The sequence below is a fragment of the Heliangelus exortis genome, chromosome 1, assembly GCF_036169615.1.
Source record: "Heliangelus exortis chromosome 1, bHelExo1.hap1, whole genome shotgun sequence".
In the NCBI taxonomy this organism is placed as follows: Eukaryota; Metazoa; Chordata; class Aves; order Apodiformes; family Trochilidae; genus Heliangelus; species Heliangelus exortis.
The window spans coordinates 171,132,066-171,150,852 of NC_092422.1; the positions used below are offsets into that span (position 1 = coordinate 171,132,066).

General features: G+C 40.0%; 1 protein-coding gene and 1 long non-coding RNA gene across 2 annotated transcripts; one reads left to right on the forward strand and one right to left on the reverse strand.

The window, feature by feature from the left end:
* The first annotated feature begins 377 nt into the window (after positions 1 to 377).
* On the forward strand, positions 378 to 9,863 carry LSMEM1 (leucine rich single-pass membrane protein 1). The gene is made up of 5 exons (XM_071733644.1): positions 378 to 443; positions 1,331 to 1,522; positions 3,893 to 4,024; positions 7,278 to 7,415; positions 9,196 to 9,863. Exons 3-5 carry the CDS (start codon positions 3,898 to 3,900, stop codon positions 9,402 to 9,404), a joined length of 474 nt encoding a protein of 157 aa, XP_071589745.1. The 5' UTR covers positions 378 to 443; positions 1,331 to 1,522; positions 3,893 to 3,897; the 3' UTR covers positions 9,405 to 9,863.
* Positions 534 to 2,071, reverse strand: LOC139791429 (uncharacterized). Its single transcript, XR_011723922.1, has 2 exons — positions 1,929 to 2,071; positions 534 to 729 (listed from the first exon to the last, which is right to left on the reverse strand). It is a non-coding gene; the product is annotated as an uncharacterized lncRNA (long non-coding RNA).
* Positions 9,864 to 18,787: the final 8,924 nt, after the last annotated feature.

Genomic DNA, 18,787 nt, shown 5'->3' on the forward strand with positions numbered 1-18,787 from the left:
ATTCTCAGGTGTATTACATAGTAACTTGTTGAAACTATTTAACCTACAACAAGGCTTCTTTGTGGCAACCTGTGCTATTACTGGTCTGTGTTATCACTGTTTGTCACCGAAACTTCTGACCTTTGAACTTGGTGATGCTGTCTATCCCTGTTTGCTCAGCCCCTTCAACCTAAACTGTTGCCACAAGCCTGCTGGTCTTTCTCATGGCCTCTGGGTAGTCATCTTTGGCATGTTTTGCTGGTGTAAAATAGCACTTTCCATAGCTTCCTGTCTTGCCAGTGTTCTGCCAGATTGCTTTCTACAGCACCTCCTGGCGGGGGGCCAAGCATGTGGTTGCCTTTTTCCCCATTACACTGTAGCTGCCAAACACAGAGACGAGGAAGGCTCCCAAGGCTGTTTGAAGGCAAGATGTGCTGTTTTCCTGCCCTACAGACATCTGATGGGTTTGTAAACCTTTTTCATCTTAGGCCAGGCCAGGCCAGCAAATCTTTGTCTTCCATTTAGGATGGTGTCAGGAATCTTTCAGGGACAGATTTTTAATTTTTTTTTTAATTTTCTGGCTTGTGGATGTATCCTTGTTCGGAGGGAGGACTTCTGGAGATTCCTGCAGAGAGGGAACAAAGTTGTTACATCTGCATTACTGGCTCAGTTACTCAGACTGAGCAGTGGCAGAGCCTGTCAGCTTGTGGTGGGAAACTGTGTGTCAGATGATGTATCCTCTCTTGCCTCCTGAAAGAAAAATACATTTATTTTCAGTTTAAAAGGCTACAGAATTTTTAGACATACAGAATGGCTTCAGAGAGGATTTGGTTTTTTGAGCCATGGTCCCTTCCTGTCAGTCTCAGTGTCAGCTGCCTGTCTTTACAGTGTGCTGTGCCACTGCATTCTGCAATGTCAGCAGCAAAAAAATAGTGATCAGGAGGACTGTCTGCAAAGCAGCAATTACCAGGACTCCCAAGCACTTCATCAGAATTTATTTTTTAAACATCTGAGGATGGCAGACCAAGTAGTCCATCCCATAATTTTGTCTCTCTTGAATTTGTAGGATGTGTGGGAAAAACAAGAGAAAACCCTGAGTTTTTTTAGTCTATGCCTTTAAAGTACTCATAACTGCAATACTATAGATATGACTCTTCTGCATAGCAAGCTGGTTACTCATAGCTACAGTGCTGTAGATATGACTCTCCTGCATAGAAATGAGCTAAAGAGGCAGCATAAACCAAAAGATCTGTGAAATATTCATCATCAGTAACAAACATAATTTTCCATGATAGGATATTAGCACAATGATTCCAATATAATACATATGTGCTGTTTTCTTTTTAAACAGATCAATATTGGGAAGTCAGTAATACTGAGCCAAGATGAATTCTAAATATAGATTGGAAGTGACAGTCTGTTTCGTAGCTGTCTTCATGGGTCCCGCAGGAGCTGACAGTTTCCTATAGGTCTAAAAGTAGAGAGAGGAGTTTTCTTCGGGTGATTTTCACTGGCTGATTTCTTCCATGCTGGCATTTGTGTTGTAAGTAAAATTTCATTCTCCAAGTTTTAATTTCCTTTTAGACTTGGTTGTTTTCCTTTTTCTGTGAAGAATTCTCAGGGTGTTCTCATAATAAGTTGCCACAACAACTTAAGGAGAAATTTAGAAGTTGAAAGGTTAAAGTACAGGACAGTAACTCCAAAACTCATAAAGTTTAGATTAGATTGTTGGGAAATTAATACTCCTGGTCAGTGACACCCATGTCTGTATCCTCTCCTGGTTGTTTGGCATGTCAATGGAAACAAGCAAGCAAAAGTAGGGTAGACTTCATGGAATTAATAATAATTATTTTTATCATCACTGCAGTTGCCTGCACAGTGAAGAAATCGGTTTTAAATAAGTAAGAGTGAAAGCAGAAATATAATATTAATGAATCAAAAGTACTCACTTTACAGCTCAAGTTGTTAAGCAGAGTCTTCCCTGAAGTTTCCTGAAGGTACTAATCAAAATACCCATGAGAGCAGCTGCTCTTGGGAAGCTAAAAATAACCAAGAGCTTCTGCACGAGGTGGTAACTTTCAGCACGCTGTTGAATCGCAGGGCTTTGTAATGCTTGCAGTTTGCTGGGGGGGCACTCGTGGGGGGGCAGCAGCACCAGTGCTGGTGGGGATGTGGCTTGCAGACCACATCCCCTGGGGTCACACCACATTCTAGGGGAAGGAGAGTGGACACAGCCACCTGTCCTGAAATCACTGCCTCACTCCTCAAAACCACTCGTCACACAAGGTAATCACTTCTATGCCAGATTTTTAACCTTTGATTCTGCAGCAACGATTCTGAACAGAGAGAAAAAAAAAATCTGTAATCTTTACTTGCACCCTGTTAAATAGAAATATAAAAGTACAGAGGTAGGCCCCTCAATCCCCACTATAAGGAAAATGAGCCCCCTTGCCAGGAGGAATTTAAGCACTTAGTCTTCTGACTTACTGAAACTCAATGAATATTTACTTGGCAAAAAGATGTATTTTAGAATAAGAGGGATGTTACCTGAAAGTGTTTTTTCTTCAATAATTGCAGAGCACCCTTTCAGTGACCAGTGTAGTCTAAGATGCCTGCTTAGACCATCTCAATTTCCTTATGGCCAGAATTGTAGTTTGCTTCTAGAACACACTTTTGGAGTCAGGATAGCATAAAGAAAACCAGAAGACTGTTAAGGAATAAAGTGTAATTCCTAGAGCCTGCTTTGGTATTACTTCTGTTCTATATACAATCTTCCTTCATAACTCTATTCATATAAACAATAATTCAATGAGTTCATGCACCCAGACTCTTCAGAGAAGCTGATTTTTTTGACTGGGCCTCATCCAATGCTTTTCTTAAATCAAGGAGTACCAGTCTGAAGAATAGGATTTGCCACCAGTCTTTAATTTGTCCAAAACTAGCATCTGTGTGGAGTAGAACCACATTAGAAGATTATTTTTTCTCCATGTTTCACAAATAACAACTTCAAAGTGATATTCTAAGGTGTGTAAGCAGGCCCATATTCTAGCTGCTTATCTTCTACATCTGTACCTGCTTTCCTTGCCTTATCTGAGAGAGCTGCCAGGAGCTGGAATGGGCTGCTTGGGGAGGTGGTGGAGCCATCATCCCTGGACATATTTAAAAACTACATAGATGAGGCACCTGAGGACATCAGGACATGCTCTAATGGGCATGGGGGTTTTTTTTGGTTTTTTGGGTTTTTTTGGGGTTTTTTTGTTTTTTTTTTTTTGTTTTTGTTTTGTTTTGGGGTTTTTTTGTTTGTTTTTTTGTTTTGTTTTGTTTATTTTGTTTGTTTGTTTTGGGATTTTGTTGGTTTTTGGTTTTTGGTTTTTTATGTGATGGGAAGGGGCATGTTGACAGTTGGAGAGTCTTTTCCAACCATGACAATTATGTGATTCTGTGATGTCTGAATTATTTGATGCTGAAAGCAGAGGCCCTGAGTGACATCCTTCCTGGTAGTAATCATCAAGGTCTATCTTTCATTTTGGCCAAGATATCACTCATCATTTTATCAAGTACTCAACAAATCAAAGGGGTTTTATAGCTAAATAACTAATGTTCAAATCAATGCTCAAGCTGGTCAAATAGGTTTTTTTTTCTCTTTTTTTTCACACACACACCTATGTGTAAGTATACACATGTGCATACACACAATGTAGAAATGAAATCTTATAATCACCAAAGATCCCGAAGAATAAACAGGTGCAATTTACCTTTGCCTTCAAGATATAGTAAGTGTGCTGGTTCCTTCAAACTCTTTTATTTTAAAGGCTGCTAAGGCTGCTCAGCATTTCCTCAGAAGAGGACATTATTACCAGTTATCTCCCATATCTGTGTTTTAATTTACTTTTCTAATTACTATTTCTTTTAGATACAATGGAGAGGCCTTCCTTGGAAATTAACCTTCCCAATACTCATGAAGAAGGAAAACTTTATGTAGTTGATTCCTTAAACAACCTAAACAAACTAAATGTTTGTCCAGATGAATCCCAACATGCACAAGGTGTGTACGATAGGTGATGCTTTGTGGTTTCCCACACAAAATGAGCCATCAAAGAAGAGTTGTGTGTGACATTTGAAAAGACACATGACCACATCGTGTTGCACTGACTTCAGCAGCCCAATAGGCCAATATATGTCAAGCTCTGTACTGAAAAACATAAGGAAAAGATTGAAAATGGCATAACTTATACAAATTAATAGTTTAGCTGCTCCTGCTGAGTATTTCTGTTAGCAGACACTTGAAAATCCTTGCATTAGGGATTCACAGTTAAGCCTGAACTTATCTTTCATTTTCACTGGGATCCATGAGGTGATCCCTTGCAGGATAATGTCTCTAGTAAGGGTCAATATACTCCTTCTACATGAATAGAATTGTGAGTCTTCACAAGCACTAAAATTCAGATTTGGCAATAGAAACACAGGAGAATTTTTGTTCATTCTTTTAAGACACATCTCCTCAGGACTTAAACCAGATGCCTGAAATATCCCGTGAGACTTTTATGCATTTAAATTTACAGACTCTTTACTTAGAGTTTCAGATACAGACTCTCACACTTGAATTGGTTTTATACAGCTTTTGTCTTTGATTTCTTATGGCAACAAGAATATTTTCACTGATTAATAACTACAGTCTATTTGAGTTCTTTATGTCCTGAAAACATCTTAAAGCCTGGAGTTCTTCAGCAGCATTCCACACAACAATATTTCAATCTGCTTTTATTTCCCTTACTAGAATGGCAAACTTGACTCAAGAAAAGCTATAGAACAACAGCTATGTTTAAATGAGTTTCAAATAGCCACAACTTAATCCTGCTTCTAGTTATAAGGCTTAAATATCTTTCCATTACTTCTGTTCCAGAGTTTTGTAACTTTTCTTAATGCAACTAACTGGAGTGGTAGTGGTTTCTATATTTAAGACAAAGGTGTTAGACATAAGCTACTTGATTTTCATATTTCTTGATATTGTCACTTCTACAAGTACAAAATGAGACAATGGGATAAATCAGTTTTAGTGCCAAAGAAACACTTTGCAGTGTGGCTCTCTTGCTTTCTTTCATAATTTTTTTTGGACAGTATTGTTTACTTTCCAGGTAAATAGACAGGGTTCTGTGGAATAATCACATGCATGCTCCTCCCTACATTTCAGCAGTAAATAAAAGTATCCTAGTATGTATTTTATGCATGAATTTGTAAAGTGCTTTGGCTTGTTCTAGGGTTATTCTTTTGTTTTTCTCTTGGAGATTCTGTAGATGTTTTGTCCTATCAGATAAATACAAAAAATTATTTTTTCACAGTCCTTAGCTGCCTTATTCAACAGTATAAAATTCTGCTTCTTCTGCCAGAAAATTTTTCAGCTTCTGATAAATATTAAAACCTTGCTACCTATCAGTAGCATAGCAGATGCCCAATTTGGTTTAAAAATTATTTTTTGAGAGTGTTGCAGTACACAGCCATCTTTTTGTTCAGTAGCTTAATGTGGCCTCTCATAATCAAACCCACTGGCAACCATTAAGCTATTTAAAATGTGTATACCTTTAAATTGCTTTGGTAGCAGCCACGCAGCAATTTCTTTATGGTTTTGCTGATCAAATGGCCCCACTGTTTGCAGCTTGGCAGGGATCTGTGTTCACTGATTCCTCACAGCACTGCAGCTGACACGTCGAGCCAGCTGAAATAGTAAGAAGCATTCATTAGGCAGAACAAGCACAGACCACTTTTGAGACCTCTATTGATAGCATAGTATTCTTGAGAAATAGCAGTAGCAGGCCCTCCCCATCATTATTCTGATTAGGAAGAAATATTGGTGCCAGCACCTAATATATGCTGCATTTGTCAAGAATGCTAAGGGGGAATAAAAATAAACCCCCAACCCCAAATACTAAATGTTACATCCTACCCATGGGCAGGGTCATGTTAAATACAATAAAGAAAAGTAGAGATATTCTGAGAGATCTCCTGCTAGCTCAGTGAATTGGTCAGCCCCAGGTTGGTTCATTATTAAAGTGCTGAATGGTATATGCAGCCTTTCTTCAGCTTTATCACTGCAGGCTCAGTTGCAAAGACCTCAGAGATTTCTGCCAGCTAAAACAAGAACATGATCTAGAAAGATATTTTTCACAGATTCACAGCCTACTCTCCCTTTCAGAATGGCAAGACAGCAACTACAGGAGGACAAACTACAGTAATTAGCATGTAATTTAATATGTATGAGATTGACACTGAAATGAAATTACAGTAGCTCCCTGCTCCCTCAAAAACATAAAACAAAACCCAAACCTTAGTATGTAGTTAAAATAATGTGCAAATTTGAGACTAACCAAGTCTGGCTCAAATATGATTTTTTTTTTTTTTATTCACATGCATTTCCTCGTGGTACTCACTTGACTTTCCTAGTTACCTTTAGGGCTCATTGCCACCTCTCTTTTGATGACAACTGTTTATGTGAGAGAAACTACTAACTTCCCCTAAATGCAACATATTCTTCAAAAAATAGTGAACTGGCTTGTTGTGTTCATTTTAGGGTAACATAGCAATTATTTGCCCTTTTCCCCCTCATTCTTCCTATGCCAGAAGGATGACATATGTAGCCCATGTGAGAGTCTAATCCATTTTTGAGAATTTGGGAGGGTATGCATTTCATTTTTTATTGGAATTAAACAAACAAAACCTAAAGAAGAGGAAGATTGAAAACATTTGTTTTAATATAAAAAATTAATATCTACATTCATCCTATACAGCATTGGATCTGAACTCAGATGCTTAATTTGGGAAATAAATAATTCTATCATCAAACTGAAAAAGCAGCAAATCTGGAGGATGAATGTGTAGGATGAATCTGTACCTAGGTTTTAAATATGAATTTTCTCTCTTCTTTCTTAAAAAGGTTGAGTCCATTCAGGTGCTTAGAAAGCTTTCTGATGAAAATTCCATTGCAACCTTTGTATATGTAAGACTGAGCTGTAAAAAAGTCAATATCAACAATAACAGAAACATTTTTGTTGAATATGTTCCAACAGCTATAACAGATGTATTAATTTTTATACTCCCAAATTCAAGCTGGGCTCATAAACTTTCTTTCTTCCCTTCTCATGCAATTTTCAAATGAAATAAATTTATTTCAAAGGAAATAAAATCTGTTGGCCAAAATTATGATGTATTTTACATCATTTCTTGGAGTCAGGAGTGTTTTGTCATGTTCATCCTAACCAGCCTTAACAAACTTTATCACTAAATGATTTGCCATCTCATCATAGATGAGGAAGAGAACACTGGTGGTGCTGGAGAAGACACAACAGGGAGCAATGGAAGAAACCAACGTTTGTTCTTCACCACCTTTATTGTTACTTTGATCATCAGTTTGGCACTTGTTTCATTCGTAATATTCTTAATAAGTAAGTAAAAAAAAGAGTGGTTCTTAAAAATGTAGGGACAATTGGAATAAGAACTTTGCTGAAATGTGTCGTGCTAGCTTGGGACATGCTCCTGCTCTATTTGCATGGTTAAAGGCTTTGCTTGGTTATGGGCAGTGGGTCTTGCTCCTGGGTGCAAAACCACAGGCTTCTACTCTGCACTAAAAGGCACAATTTTGTTCTTAGTTCAAACATTTTGTAAGCTTCAACAACTGTGAAGAACATAGCTCAGCAGGGTTATATGTGTCGCTAAAAATGGTGACTGAAAATTAAGTTAAATTTGAAAGATGACTGGATGGCAGTGAGATACTTTGGCAACGTGTCTTCCATTCCCTTCTGGATAAAACTCAGTATTGGTGTCATTCCATTGCAACTGGAATTACACCCAGCCTAACTCTTAAATCAAGCTACCTGAAGAAAAAAGTGAAAGTTGCCAGCGAAGTACTGACTAGAAATTGGTTTGGAACTAAGGAAATGACAAATTTAAGAAACAAAAAATCAGATAAGGTATATCAAATTTGGCACGTAGCATTGAGTCTGTAGATGTAATTACTGTTCTGCTTCAGCTGGGCTGGTTGGACTGGCTTAGCTAAACATGTGGCTACACTGACCCTGCTTTGTGGAGCTCTTCTATCTTGGGCTTTTCTGGACCAATGGTACCGAACAGTGGTGGTGAATTGTTTTAACTTACAAGTCCATTTTGAAAGAATTGGAATTAATGTGAAATCAAGATTTCTTTTACCCTATAGTAAGGAATATGCTTGAGCATAAAAAAATCCTCATTTTCCTTTCTGAACTGGAAATCCTAACCCTGGACTGAATTTGCCCACATGCACTTAAAGGACAGGCACCAGACAAGTGAAGAACACAAAGGAAATATTAAGTGGTATGATTGTAATATCCAAATAAAAATATCTCATACTTGAAATCCAGATTTATTTAATGGGGAGCTGCTAAAAGTACAACCCTGGCACAGAAAATTGAGTAATATACTCTTATAGGAGAAAATGGTGATGTAATAGTGAAACAGCTGCTTACAGGGATTAAAGGGGTTTGCTTGAGCTCAGGTTTGGTGGAGCCCTGTGGTTTTCAAAATCAATTTCCAGCAGTGTTTCAGATTACATAATCTGAAACTGTGTTTGCAATCCATAAACTTAGATTCATTTAGCATTGGCACTGTTAGACTTAACCTTCAAAACCCATGGGTAAATTTAGTTAACTGCAGAAGGACAAAATAAAAATAGCTCCAGAAATATACATGACATATACTGCATATTGGTTTTCCAGAGGAAACTAGCTTCCAAATGCCAATATTTGCAAAAATTTTCCATTAATCTAAATGCTTTAAGAAATCCAGTGATGTTGCTGTAGTCTGCTGTGTTTTGTAGTAAGTGCACTTTTAAAAAAATACAGGTGCTTACTGCCCAGAAATAGGGTCTTGGACCCCTAAATAAGACATTTTCCTATGGACACTAATGTCATGGGTGCACTCCTAGAAACTGCAAAATTAGCCTCAGCCATCTTTGATATTATCATACTGCACTGAACTGAATAAAACAGAAAATAAGCAATTGAAGAAAGTAGTAAGTAGGTCACTCCTCCAGATGCATCACTTCGTATCATTAGGTTCTGCAGTTGTTTCCACAATTAATATTTTTACTCATGATAATTCCCTACAAACTCCCACAGGAATGCAAAAGAGGGTAGTGATGCTCTTGACTTAAATGTTGCAAACTTAATGCAGTACAATTTCCTTTTCAAGTTCAAACTAGAAACAAGATGGACCAAATATCAAGCAGACTAACATATGAAAAGAAGAACATAGAAGAGCTTAAGAAAATGAACAATATGATATTAAAGCATCTTCGTCAACCAGGAATTAAGGAAAAGGGGAAATACCTCTTCACACAGCCTCCTGATCTTCATGAGAACCTCTTTACCCGTGCTGAGCTGAAAACCCCTGGAGAATAGACCTTCTTTGGAAAGAAATTCAGCTTATTGATGCACTTATGTTCTCACATATGGCACACAGGTTATGTAAACATTCTGATATGGTCACAGGAGCACTGGAAAATCCAGCTGAATGAAGGATATTAGAAAATGATATTTTATCCTGTTTTGTGTATATAGATTTTGAAAACTAAGCCCATATGATTTACAGTAAACAATGGATTGTCAGCAATTTTGGGCAAGAGTTTCAGATTCTCTGTGCATTGTAAGTTGCAGGGCTAAGGGCTTACTTTTACTTTAAATGTAAGTGAATGATCACAGAAAATAGTGATTTCTATTCACATGATTCCAGCATGACCTTGTTCACTTAGTCATTGTCCTGTTTCTTTGGAACAAGTTTTGTGCTTGCTTCTGTATAATTTTTACTTAAAGATAACTTCAGATTCCATAACTTATAAATAAATCCAGTTCTACCATGGAGCTTGTTGGTTTTCCTTTCTGTGCATCTAAACAGACTGACTTATTACTCCTTTTGTGAAAAAGCAAACTTGAATGAAAGCAAACCCTTTCATTGCATGCTATATTCAGCCCAGATTTGTACTGACTGGAAGTGAGTGTCTTATTGTCTTTCATGGCAAGTGGGTTTAAAGGACTCAGTCTGGTAATACCCATCTCATAGCAATTCTAGTACATTTTACTCAGTATTTGCTTGCAGTTTTTGGCTGAAGGCCAAGTGTTTTTATAAAGTGATGTGGGGAAAATACTATATGTTCTTGTACTCTTCCCTATGGTTGCTGTTAGCTACTATCAGAGAAGGGCCAGGTGAAATCTGGGCTGAACCTTTCATGTTTTTAAAATGGAGCAGAAGCTGACACCTCCTCACTCTGACCTCACACATTTGTGGACACTGACACCTGAAAGTGTGATCACTTTGATAAGGGACTGGTGGGAAGCTTCATAATTTTAGAATTCAAAAGCTTCCACTCGTACATACATTAAGAGGCCACTGTCATTATCAGGCAATAAACTGGCTACTCTCATCTCTTTCTCATCAAACACTTTCTTACCTCTACTGGACAATTTTACAGAAAAGTAATCAAAGCTGAAGACTTGCATTGCAGTCTTCTTTTCCAGAATGAATGATAGTCCTTGCTGTTATGACTACTTCATTTTTTACAGCAGAGAGAAGAACTAGATCCAGGAATCTTTCTTGGTATTGTTCTACTCGGTTTTGCCCACCAATTCTATTCCTGCTATTAGGAGTGCTTTGTTTTATGTCTGCGTTTCACATCACCTTCTTTCTACTACTTGATTTTTCTTTTCCTGATATATTACTGTCAAGTCATTCACATGAAAACTGTCTTAAGAGTTTATTACTCCTGCTGCTAACTCCCAGATGCTGTTATAATCATCTCCTCTGGACATCACATGTAGTTATTTAAAAGATGACCTTAATATATAACAGAGAATGATAAAATTAAGCATAGGATAAGTTCTAAGGAAAGGAACCCTAAAAGCACAATCCAAATATCTTTCTGTAAATGCTGTTAAATAATGAAGGAAAAAAGTATCATAAAAACATGCCACTTGCAATGTAGTTTCTCTATTCTTCTCTGAGCTATCAGTTGCTTTCTAGTGACAGAATTCTCATCTCTCCCACTCATCTTGTAGCTACGGTAGCTGCTTTCAAGCTCCTGTCTTGCACTGACACACATCCCTACTTCTTAGCCAGGGACAGACAACCCCAGTATTTGGCACTCTGTGCATCTTAAGCACATGGATTTGTCACATCCCTTGTTGCAATTGCAGCTATCAGAGCAGTCTGTGATCCTCTAAAAACAAATAGTCAATAGACTTTTTCTGACAGGAGGCTGTAAATAAAATCTGGGCTACAGCAACAGGCCCCAAATAAATGGAAGCTTCCTTATCTAGCTGATCTTGTCCTCTGTTACTGTTAATCTAATTATTCAATCAGTATTCATAATAAATCCACTGTTTCTGTCCCTATTCTTGATTAGAAGCTTTGTGAGGAGTTTTTACTCCAGGCTTTGATCCTGCAAGGTGCTAAATGCCCTCAGCTGCCACAGATTTATGGCCACCTGGGGCATAGCAAAGTGCAGGTGTGCTCAGTATCACGTGGGGCTGAGGCCCTGAATCATCCTTTTTACATTCAATTATTTCTTCCCTGGCCCCAATCAATGCTTAAGATCAGTGACTCAGAAAGTGTAAAGGCCTGAGGAACTCCTTTGGCCCATCCTCTGAGCACTGCTGAAACTCATCTGGTGTTGGAGCCATTTGTGTACAAGGGAGACACGGGACAGCACTGCCCAGGGCTGCTTATGGCTTCTCAGCTCAGATCACCAATATCCATTCAGAGTTAGAATGGCTTTCCTTGAGAGCAGAGCAAAGGTTGAGAGGGCTGCCCGGGCAGCTGAGTGCCACAACCACTCCACAACCCTTTCTGGGGTACCCCCCTACACAGATTCAAGTCACATCTACCTCAGTGGAACATTTCTGTATAATCTACTGACAGCAAAAGAGTCTCAAACAAACCAATACTTGACTCTTAAAATTTTCTACATACTTGACCCTGAAGTGAATTTCAGTTTATTCCAGAGCTCCATAATATTTATCTTGAATAAACAGCTAAGTGACTAGTAAACTCCTAGCTCCAGCTCTATAACTACTGGGCTGTGTGTGGATATTACAATGTCTCCTCTAGAAATTGGTAAGATTTCTATTCTTGCATAACTGCACATCTCAGGACCCTTTGCAATGCCTTGTATTACAGGAAAGAAGAGAAGAAAGGTTAATTGCCAGTCTTCTGTTGTCTTCTTGGTTTCTTACAGTAGTCACAGTCATTCTCCTCAGCCTCCTCATTCTCCTCCTGCTTCTTTCCTTTTTCTCTGATTTGCAGGCTATAGAGGTATCTATCAACAGTCATTTGCTTTTCACTATTTCTCTGAGACCACTGTAAAAAAAAACTATATGCAAATGGTTCAGATGTAACAACATGCCATTCATACTCTCTCAACAGCTGTAACTCCTATCATTACTGAAATAACAACCTGACTTCAGAAAATCTTCTGCTGAATAAATTGGGACAATATTAGAGAGGTGCAAATAAGCAAAGAGAAACACTTAAAAGATTTAATTGAGAAGCTAACTTCAGCTTCAGCCAAAGACATCATGGTGCCAGTCTGCCAGTCCTAGAAGTGTTGGCTGAATCTTTAGTTCATTAAGTAATACCAGTAAACAAAACACTTTTTTCTCCCTAGTAAGCTTGCTGAGAAATTCACTCCTTTGTTCCAGATATTCACAGGAGTCCATGTTCTTGCTAACCCAAGACCCACCAGACTGGATCTGACCATGTGAAACTACACGTGGAGAGACTACAGAGTAATAAATAATGGAAGGTCAGAGAGTGCTGGCATTTTCTTGCCTTTCTTGGGGTCATTTTATCAGAATATCAGTTTGTACTCAGTCTTATGCTCCTCTAGAGGGAAACAGCTCAATATCTATGAGCAGCATGTAAGAACTCAGAACAAAACATTCTTTATAGAGCCCTGTCTCTGAAGCAGGCAGAGGTTAGGTAAATCCAGACAGTGGGCTTCTTCAGTTGGAAATGATGCACAGTGAGTAAAGGGAGGTTTTGAGAGGCAATCAAATCCAACTCTTTGCCTGACAACAAATGCTTGTCCATTCACACAGTAAAATATTTAAATGATGGAGCTTCCACAATCATAGACTCATAGAATTGGCTGGGTTGGAAGGGACCTCAGAGATCATCAAGTCCAACCCTTGATCCACTACCGCTGCAGTTACCAGACCATGGCACTGAGTGCCACATCCAGTCTCTTTTTAAATATCTCCAGGGACAGAGAATCCACCACTTCCCGGGGCAGCCCATTCCAATGCCTGATCACCCTCTCGGTAAAGAAATTCTTCCTAATGTCCAACCTAAACCTCCCCCGGCACAACTTGAGACCGTGCCCTTTTGTCTTGCTGAGAGTTGCCTGGGAAAAAAGACCAACCCCCACCTGGCTACAACCTCCTTTCAGGGAGTTGTAGAGAGTGATGAGGTCTCCTCTGAGCCTCCTCTTCTCCAGGCTGAACAGCCCCAGCTCCCTCAGCCTCTCCTCATAGGATCTGTGCTTGAGTCCTTTCACCAGCCCAGTTGCCTCCTTTGGACCTGCTCCAGGACCTCAATATCCTTCCTGAACTGAGGGGCCCAGAACTGGACACAGGACTCGAGCTGTGGCCTCCCCAGCGCTGAGTACAGGGGCAGAATCACTTCCTTGGACCTGCTGGCCACACTGTTCCTGATCCAGGCCAGGATGCCATTGGCCTTCTTGGCTACCTGGGCACACTGTTGGCTCATGTTCAGCTTCCTGTCAATCCAGACTCCCAGGTCCCTTTCTGCCTGGCTGCTCTCCAACCACTCTGTGCCCAGCCTGGAGCTCCCCATGGGGTTGTTGTGGCCAAAGTGAAGGACCCGGCACTTGGCCTTGTTGAAGCTCATCCCGTTAGAATCAGCCCAACTCTCCAGTCTGTCCTCTTCTAATGCTTAACTAACCACATGGCTAATTTTTTTCTTGAAGTCTAAATGATTTTTTCACTCTTGAAATTTAAGCCTATTGTTACCTTTCAATTTTCCAGTTATTTTATTTTACACTAGCTCTGCAATGCAATTGTACCCTTAGGAAAGATTTTTTTACCCATCGAGATACTTGGAATTTTAATACATTTATCCTTAATCCAGTTCACGTGCATAGTTCACTGGTAATAATACAATGCCAGTCACAGGTGAAAAGCAGTAATGATGTGTGCCCTCTGAATTTGGAAAAAGAGAAGAGAAAATTCTATGAGTGGAAAAAGGATTGTCACAAGTTCTGTTAGACCACATTCTCTCAAAGGTGATGTGCTGTGTGTTTCACATAATCCAAACTGTTCAGGAACACTAAATGTGGTGTCAAGGCATTTGCAAAATGAGCAGAGTGGAACAATGTTGAACAAAGCAGGAGGAGTATTGCCAGAACCAGAATTATCTGAAAAACAAAATGACATTTCATGGGGTTTTGAAGTCTTTGAAGATACAGTATTTAATTTCATTCTATAAAAATAGAATCTTGTAAAATGACACATTGTATCACCTCTAAATACACATTCTCAGATCCAAAATTCAAAGTTCTCCTATTAATATCACCTGTCTCAATAGAGTTTTGACAAAAAAATGCAACCGGTTCCAGTTAGAACTCTGATTAAGCAACATCTAGATAAAACAAATGCCAAATAAAAATTAAAAATTGGATTTACGTTTTGACTTGTAATGTGAAATCATCTGCCTGAAAAGATGCTTTACTTGATCTTCTTAGATGCTGCTATTATAATTTGTCTGTGAAGATGTTGACTAATGAAAATCAGATCCAAACCTTAGATTGCAGCCCAGTGCTACTGGGATTAAAGGAACTGTTCTCTTCAATTAAGAAAAATCACATTTGGTCCACTACATGTAACTCTTCTTTTTTTTTCCTGACAGCTTAACAAGACTACTGAGATTTAGATCAAAGGACAGATGGGATGAATGTACTGTCACTTCCTCTGGGATACGTAAGAAATAGTAACACTATGCCCAAGAATTTGGTCTTATTTGTGAAGCAGATTAATCTTAAAATTCAAGAAAAGGCTTTTATAGACTCTGCTTCCCAACCTTTCTCTGGTTTCTGAGCCACACTTCAGCAATTGAAATGCTGTCCATAATTCACTGATCAACTCTCAAACCCCTTGAATGGTAATGAGAACTTTCCAGTAGAAACAGTCACAGCACAGTGATGCTGCTAATTTATCACTGTGAGGCGAACTGCATTACACACAAAGGTGAAAGGACAACTTAAAAATTGATTGCCTGCCAATTAAAAAATCTATTAATAATTACAGGTTTGATTTTCAGGTTCTGGAGTGCTCATTTAATCTTAATATCTTCTTCATCACATAACTGGCTTTGGAAAATGCAGCTTGTCTATAAGGTGACAATAAATTTTGAAATTCACAGACACCTTTTGCTCCTCAGCAAAAGCTTGTGGTTAACTCATCATCCACTAGTGCTTTAATTTTTTTCTGAGATGAGCTTGAAGCATTTTCTTCAGAAGATCTCTCCCCATGTGCTCAAAATCATATGGATAGATATGTAGGTGGTAAAACCAATATTTTTATTAATTTTTCAACTGATGGTGTGACATGGACTCTATTTTTTTTTGTGTGTGTATTAGTGACTGACTGACTTTGTATCCTGGAGCAAGCTTAGATAATGGAGGAAAAGTATGCTCCCTGTAAAACAGTAGTAAGAAAAACAGAATTTAATGATAAAATTTTAATGGAATTCCAGTTGAAGTATGCTTTTTTAAAAAAAAAACCAAACCTAAAAAGGCAACCACCCTATTGTGGATCTGAGGAAAGCTCCCTTAGAAGTGCTTCTTGTAGATGCTCACCTGTAAGATTTTGTTCAGCTTGGTTTGCCTGAGCTGCTACTTCGATCAGAAACAGCTCTTGTGTTGCACTTGTTGTTTGACGCAGATATTGTAAGCGGATGCAGTCAAGTGACTAAAAAAGAGCTCCCAGCATTTAGGAGAAGTTTTAAACTGTGTTCAGCTTCACAAAACAGCCCACAGCATCAGGAGAATCCTGAGCTATCGGCTGTTGGGTCAGGGTCAGGTGGCCAAAATGCAGAGGGAGTGAATGAAAGCTGCCTGGCTGATTCAGCACCTATAAATAAATACTGAGTGACCCACTGAGGACCTCCTCGAGGAACCGTTGTCATAAGACATCAAGATAAGACCTAAAAGAGGAAGCATCCCACAAGAACATTCCACCTCCAGCCTTAGCCGGTGCTTTCAGGTCCGTATTCGAGGACCTCAGCTGAGGGAAGGGAAACCACGGGTCTGTTTGGACTTTTCGTGTCAGGAAAACATGTCCCCTTCCTATTTCTACGTTCAGAGTGCCCGACCAGGCCCTGTGGAGGAATTCTTTGTTGCCAACACCAGAATCCGTCACGCACTAAAACTTGCTTCTGCAGTAATGAAAACCCACAGGCCGCGACAACCCGGCTGGAGTCAACCAGAAGGCGGATGTTACCGCAGCTTGGTTTCCAGAGGCTGCGTGCCCAGCACCCCCTCCTCATCTCTCACACGGCGCTGCTGACCCCGCACCCCGCACCCCGCCCGGGCCCCCCCGGGGTGAGGCCGCCCCACGGCTCCGCTGCGGCTGAGGGTGACCCCTGGTGGCCGCCGGGCCCCATGCAGCCGGGGACCCCCCCCGGGGGAAGGGAACGGAGGAGGAGGAGGAGAATGAGGAGGAAGAAGAGGGTCTCCGGCACCGCCCCGGCAGGCGTGGTGCGACTCGAAAGAGCGGGAGGGGAGGTGCGGGGGACGGGCGTGTCTGCGGCAGAATGATCCGGGTTCGGAGTGGAGCTGGCGGGAGGGCAGGGGCACGGGTGGGGGGGTGTCGGGGGTGAAGGTGAGGAGCCTCGCTGCGCCGAATCCTGAAGGACACTGCTGCGCAGGCTGTCAGAAAAGAGCCTGATTTTCTTCAGTGATTCTTTTTTTTTTTTCTTTTTTTTTTTTTTTCTCTTTTTCTCTTCTCAGGGGCAGCGGTAATGCCTTTTTAATGAGTTTCTACTTGCTATTTTGATGGAAATGGTTGAGTTGGTTGCTTGCCAGGCTCACATATGGAGAAAGAGCAAGGAAGTTTGGCAGAAGTGCAGCTGATCAAAAACATTAACTTAAAAAATGAGAGAAATGTGAATGGAACAGTGAAAAATTAGTATTTGCAGCCCAGTCACTACTGACTCTATTATCCTGGATCTGGAAAGCTACTTTGCCTTGCACTACAACAGTACATCCAGGGGCTCCTGATAAAATGAAGTCTAAAAGGAATTCACATGCCCCGTGTCTCAGCCTTCCCCTTCTGCCCTCCTCCCCCTCCCTGGGGAGAGCAGGAAAAGCCAGAGAGGCCTCTGCTGGAAGACAGAGATGGACAGGGTGGTGATGTCTGACAAATCAGCCACAGAAAACGTGGACCTCACAAAGATCTGCTTGCCAATGTAGGGCAGAGCTGGGGTTAAGTGGAGTCTGTTGTGAGCATTCCTGGGAAAGGCCCTGCAGACCTGGGAAATGCAGCCCCTGCCTGGGGGCAAATGAGGCATCAAGCCCTGTTTTCTGCACTTGGCATTTGCCAGGCCTGGGAGCTGCTGTAGCATCTTCTGAGTGGTGGTTAACATGGATTTCACTAGTCTGTTCAGCATCACTTTTTCTTCCTTCAACTCTGTAATAAAACGACATTTTGCCAGCTACTAGAAGGGCCATTCATACACTGATGGAGAACTTACTGCTAAGCCTATTAGAAAATTCTTGGCATGGAGGCACACATTGAAGTCACTACTTTGAGAAGGGTTAGGTGTATACATTGATTTAGGGGAGATGCAGGTCTTCTTGGAAGTTATTAAAATGCAAGGGACAATTTTCAATCCATGATCTATCCACTCATTTTGTGATGGAGATTTTCTTCTGCCTCTTAAAGAACCTTCCCAAATAATGTACCAGCAGGGCTGGTAAAGATGAAGCCATTTCTTTTAAAAAAAAAAGTCCTCCATTATCTACATTTCCCTTTCCACAAGAACCTGGGATTTGTAGTTTGAACTTCTGTAATCCTACACAAGTAGCTATACTAGTTGTCCCAGTGTGATGTTATCATGCAGTATCTGCCAAAGTAACCAGGAAACTCCTCTTTCTGCCCCTGCTAAGAGCATTTAAATACTACATTTAATACTGTAGTTAAATACTGGGTCTGCTCATCACTGAGACACTGCAGCCTGCTCTGTATATAGATTTCTTTTGAGGGGACCTCTGGTCTGAGGTTGGTCCTCCCAGGATAGCTGCTACCTGACTAGTTTCTCTGTGCTGAGTGATTGTAACATGCTGCAGCTTAAGACATTTCAAGACAAACTCTTGTTTCCTTAAAGCACTTGTTCGGGTATATAAGGATTTTTAATATCCATCTTGGCAGAAAATGAAGCATCTTATTTGCCAACAATTTGTTGTATAGCTAAGTTCTAGTTTTTGGCAAGGTTTCAGAAAAAGCTATAGGGTTTCTCATTTCTAATTAATTTGCCTCTTTGGGGAATTCTTTTATAAATATCACAAACTATATGTCTCACCTGCTGTTAATTTATTGCTAGCTACTCATGCACTCTATTTTCTTGTTCTTGCTGCAAATCCATAAACTTCATATGAAATTCCTGACTACTGATAGGTTTACTTTCCTTTCTCAAAACCTTTCCATGTAAATGGTACAACTTTAACAAGTGGCACTGAGAGTTATGTATAAATTCCCTGTTAATTTAGAACTAC

Excerpts from the sequence above, each read along its gene's own strand:
- LSMEM1 (XM_071733644.1), top strand. The coding sequence starts at position 3,898 with ATGGAGAGGCCTTCCTTGGAAATTAACCTTCCCAATACTCATGAAGAA. Across the intron at positions 4,025-7,277 it reads TGAATCCCAACATGCACAAG|ATGAGGAAGAGAACACTGGT; the intron begins GTGTGTACGATA and ends ATCTCATCATAG. Across the intron at positions 7,416-9,195 it reads ATTCGTAATATTCTTAATAA|TTCAAACTAGAAACAAGATG; the intron begins GTAAGTAAAAAA and ends TTCCTTTTCAAG.